We start from the raw sequence: 13,446 nt of genomic DNA, 5'->3' as shown, positions 1-13,446 counted from the left end.
CTGGTCTGGCTCAGGCTCCTGTCCTGTGCTTTGCTTCCTACAGCACGGTCCTGCCGCTGCGTGTGCCTCCTGAGACCGGCGCTCACCGTCTGCTGCCATTCGACTGCAGACAGACCTACCTGCTGGCAAGCTGTTTTGTTTTTCTTCGCATACTGACCTGGGATCTGCCTCCCTGTTTGGAGACATGTCCTTTATATGGAAAATTCTATAATTTTTAATAGAACAAATTTAAAGCTAGGTAATATGTGTCTAGAATGAGTTAGAGCTTTTGGAAAGAAAATGCCATTTGGGTTTGTGTATGCTTAGAGACACTGTATGTTTGTAGAAAAAAAGCACAAAATCAGTGAGCTCAGAGCTGCCAACTTGGTCGAGAAGAGACAGCACGGCAGGTGGACATGGGGTGAGGATGACTCCTCAGTGGGGACATCACCTGCCCCTACAGTAAGAGGCACTGGGCAGTGCTGGGAGGAGTGTGTGAGGATGACAATGTGGACACATGGGAGCAGCCTGAGCCGTGAGCCTGCAAGTCCACATCTCTTGGCGGTAGCTGCCTGTTTTCCTGGCTTGGTTGAGAACAGCAAATATACTTTAAGTATTTGTGAATTTATGCAGCTTTTCCTGTCCTACTGGACAGATGGCCATAGATCTCTCTGACCTTTGCCACTCCCAGAGGGATGAGCTTACCAGGACCTGGTAAGCTCTTAACAAGCCTTCCTCCATTAGTCCCCAACACTGATTCTGATAATCAGCCCAGTTTAGGAGTCTTGGAGTTAGATGAACTCCACAATAAGTTTGTATTTTTCAATGGAATAAACATCAAATACCTACTATCATTTTTTTGTTAAGTGTAAGATAACATAGATTTAAAACACACTCTATACAGCTAAGAAAAATCACGGCCAATTAAACCATGACATGCCATCAATTCCAAGACGCATCTCATCAACAATGTTAAAACATGAAAAATGTATCTGACATTGCAAGGCCTAACCAGCAGAGTAGAGGAAGCTGAGGTCCGAATCAGTTAATTAGAAGAAAGGGTAGAAAAAAATCAACCAATCAGAAAACCAAAAGGAAAAAACAAAACAAAACAAAACAGGAAGATAGCTTAAGAGAACTGTAGGACAACTGAAAACGTAGTAACATTCGCATCACAGGAGTCCCCAAAGAGGAAGAAAATGGGCAAGGGTTTGAGAATATATTTGAAGAAATAGTGACAGAAAACTTTCCTAACTTGATGAAGGAAGAAGGCATTCAAGTTCAAGAAGCACAGAGAGCCCCAAGTAAGAACCCAAACAGGCCCACACCAAGACACAAGTAATTAAAATGCCAAAAATTAAAGACAAAGAGAGAATCCTAAAGGCAGCAAGAGATAAGCAACAGGTTACCTACAAAGGAAACCCCATGATGCTCTCAGCTGACTTCTCAACAGAAACACTGAGGCCAGAAGGGAGTGGCATGAAGTATTCAAGGTCATGAAAAACAAGGATCTGAATCCAAGACTACTCTATCCAGCAAGGCTATCATTCAAAATAGAAGGTCAAATAAAGAGCTTCCCAGACAAAAAAAGGCTAAGGGAATATATTAACACCAAACCAGCACTGCAAGATATGCTAAAAGGACTGCTGTAATTAGTGGAAGGAATAGGAAGAAAAATAGAACCACACTAAACAAAAATGGCAATAAATAAGTACATATCAAATATCACCTTAAATGTGAATGGTTTGAATGCTCTGATAAAAAGACACAGAGGAGCGGACTGGATAAGAAAGCATGACTCACATATGTGTTGTTGACAAGAGACCCACCTCACAACAAAGTGAAGGAATGGAAAAAAATCTTTCAAGCAAACCGAAAGGAAAAAAAAGCTGGGATAGCAGTACTCATATCTGATAAAGTAGATTTCAAAATGAAGACCATAGCCTTGGCCGGTTTGGTTAAGCGGTTAGAGCGTCGGCCTGCGGTCCAGAGAGACTCGGGTTCGGTTCCCGCTAAGGGCACGTACCTCGGTTGCAGTTTGTCCCTGGCCCTGGTTGGTCGTGCAAGTGGCAGCCACTCGATGTGTCCCTTTCACATCGATGTTTCTCTTTCTCTCTCTCTCCCTCTCTCTCCCTCCCACTCTATCTGAACAAAAAATGGAAAAATGTCCTCAGGTGAGGATTAAAAAAAAAAAAAAAAGACCATAACTAGAGACAAAGAAGGCCACTACATAATATTGAAAGGATCTGTCCAACAGGAAGATATAACCTTGGTAAACATATATGCACCTAATATAGGAGCACCAACATATATTAAAAATCTTCTGGAGGACTTCCAAGGAGAAATCAACAGCAATAAAATCATAGCAGGGGACTTCAACATCCCGCTGACATCACTGGATAGATCATCTAGACAAAAAGTTAACAAAGAAACACACACTCTAACTGAAGCCCTAGATCAAATGGATTTAATAGATATCTACAGAGAATTACACCCCAAAACTGCAGAATTCACATTCTTCTCAAGTGCACATGGGACATTCTCAAAGACAGACCACATGTTAGGGCACAAACTAAGTCTCTACAAGTTCAAGAAGATTGAAATCATATCAAGCATCTCCTCAGATCACAATGGTATGAAACTAGAAATCAACTGCAACAAGAACATGCAAAGACATTTGAAAACATGGAGGCTAAATAGCATGTTATTGAACAATGAATAGGTTACCATGGAGGTCAAGGAAGAAACCAAAAACTCCCTGGAAACCAATGAAAATGAACACACAACAACACAAAATCTATGGGATGCAGCGAAAGCAGTTCTGAGAGGAAAGTTCATAGCACTACAGGCCTACCTCAAGAAACAAGAACATTTTCTGACAGACTATCTAACCTCACAATTTAAAGAACTAGAAAGTAAACAGAAAGAAAATCCCAGCCCTGGCCAGTTTGGCTCAGTGGTTAGAGCGTCGGCCTGCGGTCCAGAGAGACCCAGTTTTGGTTCCCACTAAGGGCATGTACCTCGGTTGCAGTTTGTCCCCGGCCCAGGTTGGGTTGTGCGGGTGGCAGCCACTCGATGTGTCCCTTTCATGTCGATGTTTCTCTCTCTCTCTCTCTCTCTCTCTCTCTCTCTCTCTCCCACTCTATCTGAACAAAAAACAAAAAAATGTCCTCGGGTGAGGATAAAAAAATAAAAAGAAAACCCCAGAGCAAGTAGAAGGAAGGAAATAGTAAAGATCAGAGCAGAAATAAATGACATGGAGACCAAAAAAACAATTCAAAGGATCAATGAAACAAAGAGCTGGTTCTTTGAAAAGATAAACAAGATTGATGGACCCTTAGCTAGACTCACCAAGAAACAGAGAGAACCCAAATACACAAAATCAAAAATGAAAGAGGAGAAATAATAACTGACACCACAGAACTACAAAGGATCGTTAACAGATATCATGAACAATTATACGGCAACAATTTCGACAATCTAAGCGAAATGGACAAATTTCTAGAAACACATAGTCTCCCAAAACTGACCCGGGAAGAGATAGAAAACTTGAACAGACCAATAACAACAAAAGAAGTTGAAGATGTAATCAAGACTCTCCCAGCAAACAAAAGCCCAGGCTCGGATGGCTTCACGGGGGAATTTTACCAAACATCCAAGGAAGAACTAATACCCATTCTCCTCAAACTATTTCAAAAACTCAAGAAGAAGGCAGACTTCCAAACTTGTTTTATGAGGCCAGCATAATTCTAATTCCAAAACCAGAAAAAGACACTACAAAGAAAGAAAACTACAGGCCAATATCCCTGATGAACATAGATGCCAGAATCCTGAAGAAAATACTAGTAAATCGAATCCAGCAATACATAAAAAAAATTATTCACCATGACCAAGTAGGATTCATCCCAGGGATGCAAGGCTGGTACAATATTCGCAAATCAATAAGTGAGATACACCACATAAACAAAATGAAAGATAAAAATCATATGATCATATCAATAGACCCTGAAAAAGCATTTGACAAAATCCCACACCCATTTCCGATAAAAACGCTCAGCAATCTGGGAATAGAGGGATCATATCTTGATCATAATAAAGGCCATATATGAAAAATCTACAGCCAACATAGTCAATGGGCAGAAACTAAAAACATTTCCCTTAAGAACAGGAACAAGACAAGGATGCCCACTTTTGCCACTCTTATTTAACATAGTACTGGAAGTCTTAGCCACAGCGATCAGACAGGAAGAAAAAATAAAAGGGATCCAAATTGGAAAGGAGGAAGTGAAACTATCATTATTCGCAGATGACATGATACTATACGTAGAAACCCCAAAGACTCCATCAAAAATTTACTAGACTTAATAAATGAATTTGGCCAAGTAGCAGGATACAAAATTAACGTCAAGAAATCAATGGCATTCTTATACACCAATGATGAACTTACAGAAAGAGAAACTGAAAAAACAATCCTGTTTACCATCGCAACAAAAAAATTAAGATACCTAGGAATAAACAACCAAAGAAATAAAGGACCTATTTGCAGAAAACTAAAGGTCATTGAAAAAAGAAATAGAGGAAGATGTAAAAAAGTGGAAACACATACCTTGTTCATGGATTGGGAGAATTAACATCATTAAAATGTCCATACTACCCAAAGCAATCTATAGATTCAATGCAATCCCCATCAAAATACCAACAAACAAATACTTCAAAAGTTCATGTAGAACCAAAAAGACCCCGAATAGCCACACCAATCTTGAAAAAGAAGAACAAAGTTGGAGGGATCACATTACCAGATTTCAGATTATACTACAAAGCCACTGTAATCAAAACAGCCTGGTACTGGCACAAGAACAGGCATATAGACCAGTGGAACAGAACAGAGAACCCAGAAATGGACCCAAGACAATATGCTCAATTAATATTTGACAAAGGTGGCAGAGCATACAGTGGAGTAAAGACAGCCTCTTTAATAAATGGTGTTGAGAAAACTGGACAGCTACATGCAAAAAATGAAACTAGACCATCAACTTATACCGTACACAAGAATAAACTCAAAATGGATAAAAGACTTAAATGTGACTCATGAATCCATAAAAATCCTACAAGAAACTGTAGGCAACAAAATTTCAGACATCATACGCAGCAGAATTTTCACTGATACATCACCTAAGGCAACAGAAACAAAGGAGAAAATGAACACATGGGACTACATCAAACTCAAAAGCTTCTGCACAGCATAAGAAACAACCACCAAAATGGAAAGGCAACCCACTCTATGGGAGAGCATCTTTGCCAATGGTACATCAGATAAGGGGTTAATTTCTAATATATATAGAGTGTTCATACAGCTCAACGAAAAGAAGACACAGAACCCAATTAAAAAATGTGCAGAGGAACTAAATAGACACCTCTCCAAACAGGACATACAAATGGCTAGGAGACATATGAAGAAATGCTCAACATCACTAATCATCAGAGAGATGCAAATTAAAACAACAATGAGGTATCACCTCCCACCTGTCAGAATGGCCACCATCAACAAATCCTCAAACAAAAAGTGTTGGTGAGGGTGTGGAGAAAAGGGGACTCTAGTACACTGCTGGTGGGAATGCAGAATGGTACAGCCACTATGGAAAACAATATGGTGTTACCTCAAAAAATTAAAAATGGAACTGCCATTTGACCCAGTGATCCCACTTCTAGGAATATACCCTAAAAAGCTTGAAACACCAATCAGAAAGAATATATGTACCCCCATGTTCATAACAGCACTATTTACAGTAGCTAAGATCTGGAAACAGCCCAAATGTCCATCAGTAGACAAATGGATAAAAAAGCAGTGGTACATGTACACAATGGAGTACTATGCAGCTGTAAGAAAGAGAGATCTCTTATCCTTTGAGATGACATGGTGGGACCTGGAGAGTATTATCCTAAGCGAAACAAGCCAAGCAGAGAAAGACAAATAACACATAATCTCACTTATCTGTGGAATATAATGAACATAACAATCTGAGGAACGGGGTAGTCCCAGAGATGTGGAAGTGGGGTACAGACTGACAATCCCCAGAAGAGGGATTGGGGGTGGAGAGATAAACCACAGAACTTATATGCATGTGTGCATGAACAATGGACATGGACAACAAAGCTGGGGACAGGGCGGGGAGGGTGGTGGAGGAGGGTATCAGTGGGGGAAAAGGAGAAACATCTGTAACAAAAATAAATTAATTAATTAAATAAAAAAGAAAAAAAAGAAAAATGTGTCTCAGAATTGGTTAGAAATGTGTCTGCCAGGTGTGGAGTTCGCACTGCAGGGGCAGGGGGCACCAACATGAGCAGGATTCAGTTCACAGCCTCAAGTTCACAGCCTATCGGAGTTGATAAAAACAGCCACAGAAACAAATACAGTCCCAGGCCGACTGACAGGTGGCACTGGGGCTGGGGGAAGGCACAGTTCAGAGGAGGAAAGGAGGCAGGGCGCACTCACAGTGGCCCTGAGGTTCAGCTCTCTGGGCTGTGTGGATGAGAGAAAGGGCATTTTAAGCGAGAGAAATAGCATAAGCAAAGTCAGCGGTTAGTGGACAAGAATAGAGTCAAGTTCAGGGAACATGAAGTCCAGAGGACTGGGTTATCAGTAAGTGGCCAAAAGAAGTGGCCAGTGAGGCTGAAGGGCTGAAGGGCCAGTCTGCGAAGGGCCATTAATCCATTAATGCAGTGAGAGCACGGGGCTGAGGGCGAGGGGACACTTACCTCCATTGTGATTAATACTGTTAGACTCAACAAGGGCTATGGTGATAGGCTGGTGCAGCGCGTCGTCATCCTTCTCCAGCTCAGTCTCCCAGAGGATGGCGTCCCCATCCTCGCTGAAGTTCTCCTGGGCCCCATGGCCTCCAGGGAACTCCCCGGAGCCCTCCTTCTGGCTAAACACTGCCACTCCATACAGGCCATTGTAGCTGACGTGGTTGCTGGTGACATGGGGCAGGCTGGACGACATCATCCACACACCACAGCCCTTATTAGCTGGGACAGTGAAAACAGCTAGTCACTGACACTGAGCAAAGGGTGATGCAGCCTCCAGTGTCTCCCCAAGGGGAAGCAAAAAAGGCACTGGCCCAAGGGACAGAATCCCTGATTTGCTAAAGGCCTTGGACAAGTCACTTTATGGCTCTGGCTGCAGGCTTCTCCTTCATACAAGAGGGAAAATAATCAAATCCCAGCAATATTCCTTGGACATCTCTGCCACTACTTAATTTCAACAATAACTTCTTGTCCATAAATGTTTTTAACTCAGGAAAGTGAGCTTTGCTCATGGTGTCTAAGCGAGCTCAAAGATAGCTCCAAACGTACTCGTGGCCTCCCTTACGCTCCCCGCCTTTTGCTTTCTTAAATGGGGATAAAGCTCTGCTTTGCTGACCCCATAGGGTCAATCTGATTACATGGTGATTTACAAGAGACTCTTGCATTCTGAGAGGCTGTGTGACTGTGACCTAAGATCAGTGCTATTATAGAGATGAGATCTCTGAGGCCCAGGGAAAGGCTACGACAAAGGTGGGTCCTGGGCTTCCTGCCTTCCAGGCTGTGCTGGGCCCCAAACCCCTCCCCTGAAACACGCTCCTCACCATAGATGGTGTTTCCTTCTATCAGTCCTTTGCCTTCATCTCCCACGACCACACCGTCTGAATAGCCAAAGCAGATGAGGTTGCTCCTGAGCACGGGAACCCCTCCGCGGCGGATGTCCACACCTCCCCACTGGTTCTCACGGATAACATTTTCTATGGCGAGACACAAAAAAGAGGGTCAAGACGCAAGGGCCACCTGCAGTGCTGGCGGTGGGGACTTGGCTAGCTGAGAGGAAGGACACAGTCTGGACCAGGATGCCCAGGCCTTATCCTGTCAGTAGTCAGCACCCCAAACCTTGTTTAGCATTTCAGGGACTTGTTGGCTATGTGCTTCCCCCAAGGGCAAGGTTTGTCTGCCTTGTGCTCTCCTATATCCCCAGTTCCCACTGTCCCCAGTAGCCTTGGGGACTGATGACTAAGAATAAATGGGCATTAGAGCCCCTGGGCCAGGCCAGGCAGGGATATCTGTCTGGGGGCTGTTTCCTGAAGGGCTGAGGCAGAATCCAGCTATGCTCCCACAAGCCTGGGGAGGCGCAAGCCTGTCCCTCTCAGCCTCAGCTCTAGACTAACCACAGCCGTCCTCTCCTTCCCCTTCACCTCTCCAGGAGTGGACTGAAGAGTCACAGTCAGAAGGGTGGTCCTGGGACCATCTTCCCCAGCACTGTGGCAGGGTGGACACCAAGTCTCCTGGGACTAGCGTGGAATGGCTCCTGAGACCCTGTGTGACTAGCCCCCTCCTGTCTCTGTGACCCCATCTCAAACCCCTTGCCCATGGCTCATCACACTCCAGTCACACAAGTGATCTCCCTGCTCCTCAGGCATACCAGGTCTGTTCCCACAGGTGGCCCTGCATGGAATTCTGGCCCTTTTCCCAGACTCCTTCTTATTATTCAAGTTCTGGCTTACAAGCCGCCTTCTCAGGCCTGCTCTGACCACCCAATCTTCAATACCACAAAGTCCCTCCGTCACCTTATTCTAACTATCTGCAGAGCACTTATCCTCAGATAGGACTTTTCTTGCTTGTGTATGTATGCTTTTAATTATTTGTTTCCTCCTCCTAAAACGTCAGTTCCTGAAACGGGGATGGTGTCTGCTTTTGTTCACTGCTGTGTCCCCGGCTCCTGCATGCACCGTGTGCTCAGTAATGCCTGATGAAGGAAGGAAGGCTGGATTCTGTCAGTGGGATTCACTGGACCAGTATTTTCAGAATCCCTCTGATGCCCCAGGTATGGCTACAGTCTGTGCTGAGGTTACTCTGATGTACCAGACAGAACTTATAGAATTTACCACCTTACAGCAAAGGAGACTGACATTAAACAGATCATTAATAAATTAAGTAAAATGTCCTAGAAAGCAGGCCTCCTGGGTACAGTGAGTGTATACTGGGTACAGTATGTGTATAAAGGGAGATCTGGGCAGGCTTCCCTGAGGAAGTGACACTCAGGCTGAGACCTGAAGGATGGGCAGGAGTTGGCCAAGCAAAGGGGAAATGGAGATGGGTTTCCAGAGCAGGCAGAAGCCGGAAGAAAAGCCAAGAGGAGGGATTCAGACATTTTGCATGGCATAAATTTCCTGACAGTATTATGTCTGCTACTCAGTGAGATCCTGTGAGCACTGGACCTGGCAAAAAGCAGATACTCCCTCCCCGCCAGGCCACTGATTAGCACGGCCAGTGGGTGGGGCCAGCACCTCTGAGTGCTAGCCACTACTTGGCAGGAGGCCAGTCCGTCCAGGTGAAGGACTGGGGAGTGGAAAGAGTGAGGAGGAGCCCATTATATGACTGGTCAGGCTCCAGTGTCTCCACCCTACCTGTGATGAGGCCTTTGCCATTCTCATTCACGGCTATGCCAGCTGCACGGCCCTTGAAAATGTGGTTCCCACTAAAATGGAAAGAGAACAAGACAGGTGAGGCCAGACCAATGTCATGCATCAAAGACAATGCCAACTCAAGGTGACTGCCTTCTTTTGTGGGCTACCCCAGATGGCTCAAGTCCACAGAAGCATAAGTGCTTCCTGAAGTCCTGGAAGCCAGGCATTTACAATCTTCAGTTATTATTGACCAAAAACTAAGCCTACAGCTATGCCTAGAAGCACAAGGATAGCCAAGGCTCCGTGGCCTCTCCTGACTGGCATCCACATACAAAGAGCATTTTAAACGAGTTCATCATGGCAAACGGCTCCCAGGTGAAGTCTTAGCCATGTCAGAATTCTGAGGATGCTGTGTTAAACTTGTCTGGGAGTGGGTGTGTCCAGTCCCTGACTCAGACTCTCTGCCTATATTGAGCCTATAACTTTCTCTTCGTGTCCAACAGCTACACTTAATTTACTTTCTGTTAACTTAATCACATACCCTCTGAATGACAACACAAAATAATGACATGCTTTAAAAGAAGAAAACTAGATTTTAAAAAAGAGTTTCAAGCCCAGCTGGTGGGGCTCAGTGGTTGAGCATAGACTCACACACCAAGAAGTTGCTGGTTCGATCAGGGCACATGCCCAGGTTGTGGGCCAGATCCCCAGTGAGGGGCATGCAGGAGGCAGCCAATTGATGTTCTCGCTCATTGATGTTTCTATCTCTCTCTCTAAAAATCAATATAGAAAAAAATTTTTTTTACATAAAATAAAAAAGAGTTTCAAGAACATCAGACTGTATGCAGGTAAAGCCTCATGGGTTGGGTCAGCCACAAATGGAAGATACAGGAAAACACACTCCCGCTCAGAGAAACACACGCAGCCCTCACTGCCAAGTGAAGGCCTCACAAATGAGTCCCTCACAAAGAGACACCTGAGCATGTGAAGGGACACCCATTTCCCAGGTGACTGCACCTTGGTTTCCTGCCTATAAAAACAAAGCCAGTCACATCCAGATGTTAGCAGAATTAGGTTATCTCTGGAGGACATATTTGCCAGTTTTACTAACAGGAATGCTGTCATTTCCTTCCCTGTGGGAAGGATACCTGCCCGCTTTCTTAAGAGGTGACCCTCCTAACTTCCCACCAGGTAGCTGAGGGATGTAGCCCCAAATATCTGGCCTTTCAGAGCCTAGCTCCCCAGAGAACATCACTAAATAGGAGTTGGCTGATAAGTTTTCCCAACTCCTAGGGTAGGGTCAAAATTTTCCTTCCTTAGGGAAAAAACAGCAAATTATATTGATGCTGGGAAAGCCAGATGTCAGGTACTTCTACACTATGCATTATAAACAAGTTCAAATCACCTGTTAGAAACATCCCTATTTCTTCCCTCAGACAGACCTGAAGAGTCAATGGGCTGATGATTACTGTGGGTTTCTAGAATTCAGTGAGAGGCAGTCCCTGGCCTAGGGCCTCACACATATCTCTGAGAGCTATGCAAATGCATGACAGGTATATTTTTAATACAAATTTCACTCACCTCCAGAAAGGATCCATGGCCACATGAAGAAGCATGTATGTTTGTGTACATAGGGCGGGCAGAATAAAGATAAAAGTATCAGAAAACTTTTAGGAAAAGGGGACAGATCATTGTTCCAAGAACCAAGGGTGGGACATTGACTACAGATGAGCCCATTGGAGCCCTGTGCTTCCTTGCAGCCATGGCAACAGGACAGACACAATAGGTAATATAATTCTTACTGGCAAAAAAAAAAAAGGCTGCGTTTTGCCTTATCCAGGCTACTTCAGGGATCTCAAAATTCATTCTGCACCCTCCCATCCCCTGGATCCCTACCTTCTATGACAAAGAAACATAAAGAAAAAAAAAGGCACAAGTTAGTCTCTCAAAGCGACTATGTTTTAAAAACCTCAGACACTGATCTAATTATAATATTCCTTGCTCAAAGCCCTTCAACAATGTCCAGCACCCATAAGGCTACGTCCAAACTTCCTAGATTGGTGTATGGTTGCACATAACCACATAACTACAAACCCATTGGCCTAACACACCACAAACTTATTATCTTCCAGTTAGGAGGTCCAAAGTCCAAAATGAGTCATACGGGGTTAAACCAAGGTATCGGCAGACCTGTGTTCCTTCAGAAGGCTCTAGGAGGAGTCCATGATTGTCTTTCCAGCTTCTAGAGGCTGCCCATAGTTTCTGGCCTGTGTCCTCATCTCTCTGACTTCTGCTTCTGTTGTCACGTTTTGCTCTCTGACTCATTCTCCTGCTTCCCTCATCTGAGGACCCTTGTGATAACATTGGGCCCACCTGGATAAGCCAGGATGATCTCCCCACTCCAGTTTAAAGATTAAATCTTTAACTTAATCATATCTGCAATGTCTATTCTGCCATGTAAAGTTCCAAGGCTCAGGTCATGGATATATTTCGAGGGCCGTATTCTACCTGCCACACCTGTCGTTCAAGGCCCCCTGGGCTCTGGCATCAACCTGCCTTCGTGGGCTGACCTACTGCATTTACTCAATCCCCCGGGGCATATCACTTTTTTTTCCCACCATTTTCCCAGGACACACCCTGAATTTCACTCTCTCTTGGCCCACAGTGCCTTTTTCCTGGCCATAAAATCCTATTTATCCTTCAAGCTCAACTCAAATGTCAGCTCCCCATGTGCCTGCCCTGACTGGCACAGCTGAAACCATGGCCGGGTTCCTTTGGCACTATTCGAGCGCTTGTTTTGGTGAGTCTTCCCTCATGGTCCTTGGTGTGTGTGTCTATCTCCAGCATGAAATGGTAAACCCACAGAACAAAGTATATATATACTTTTCATATATACTTTTTATATCACTATCCCCTTGTACAGAGTAAACAGTTTAGTGTGTGTTATGTAAGTAACATGCATACCTACAAACACATAACTCTCATGGCAACAATGAAAAAAAGGAAAGGAGCTCTAGGACCATTGTTTTTAGAAAGGTGCCTATAACAGTAAAAAAAAATAAATGCTTCACAGGACTGGTTCAAAAATTATGGGATATCAAAACAATGGAATGCTCTGAAACTTTCCAAAGTGATTAAATATAAAGGCTATGCAACAATATGGAAAAGTACTCATGGAATAATGCAGGGGGGAAGAAAACCTCAGAATATGTTTGTTGCACATTAACGCCAGTTATTTTCCTAAAGCACAGACATACTTGTGCGAATCTTCTGCTCAAACCATTCAGTGATTCTCCATTATCCAGACAGAGAAAACTCCACCTTCCTCAGCTTGGTCTATGTAAATAAGACCTTCCTCATTTGGCCCAGGGCTTTCTGTCCATCACCTGTCTCCACATGCTGCCTGGCAGAGATGGACTGGCCCAGGGATATAAAGGTCATGCTGTAGTGACCATGGCACCCAAGATTTTCTGGGACAGTCCCAATTTAAAACATTTTATACTAATGTCACACCTGTGTCTGAGCTTCTCTTAAGCCACAGTGGACTGTTTGCTCACCCTAATCTGCTGTGCTCTACTGACTTTGCTCAGGTTGTTCCTTTACTAGAATGTCCACTTCCATCTCCATGACAATCCAAGTCCTACCCACATTTCAAAGTCCAGCTCCAGTGCCACCTTCTAAATGAGGCCTTTCCACACCTCCTCTCTCTGATAGCTGTGCCATCCATGTACCAGTCATGCATCTGTTGCTATGGCACAAATAGCAGAATGGTTCCCTTCCTCTCTTGATACCATTTGACAGCATTTATCACAGTCAGCCCCGTATGACAGCTGGGAGGGCAGATCCCTGGTCCCAGTGGAGCCACTGCCCCTTCCACCTGCAGCTCACACCGTGACAATCTCAGCATGCTTTCATGCTGAGGCCAGACATAGCCTCCGATCTTAACACAGCATCCCCGGTGGTCACTATCAACCTACCAGAGTTGAAATCTCGAGGGAACGTGTGTCTTCCTGACTAGAGTAAGCTACTAGGG

General features: G+C 44.3%; 1 protein-coding gene across 1 annotated transcript in view; it reads right to left on the bottom strand.

The window, feature by feature from the left end:
• FBXO10 (F-box protein 10) overlaps window positions 1–13,446 on the bottom strand; it is a 31,091-nt gene that overhangs the window by 6,922 nt on the left and 10,723 nt on the right. The window contains exons 5-7 of the mRNA XM_036261085.1: window positions 9,414–9,484; window positions 7,605–7,757; window positions 6,736–7,005 (exon numbers count right to left, since the gene is read on the bottom strand). Coding sequence (XP_036116978.1) covers window positions 6,736–7,005; window positions 7,605–7,757; window positions 9,414–9,484 — 494 coding nt within the window. The remainder of the gene's footprint in view (window positions 1–6,735; window positions 7,006–7,604; window positions 7,758–9,413; window positions 9,485–13,446) is intronic.

Source organism: Molossus molossus, unplaced genomic scaffold, assembly GCF_014108415.1.
Source record: "Molossus molossus isolate mMolMol1 unplaced genomic scaffold, mMolMol1.p scaffold_m16_p_14, whole genome shotgun sequence".
Taxonomy (NCBI): domain Eukaryota; kingdom Metazoa; phylum Chordata; class Mammalia; order Chiroptera; family Molossidae; genus Molossus; species Molossus molossus.
Note: the sequence above shows the minus strand (reverse complement) of the source record. Positions and strands in the feature narration are given on the sequence as shown.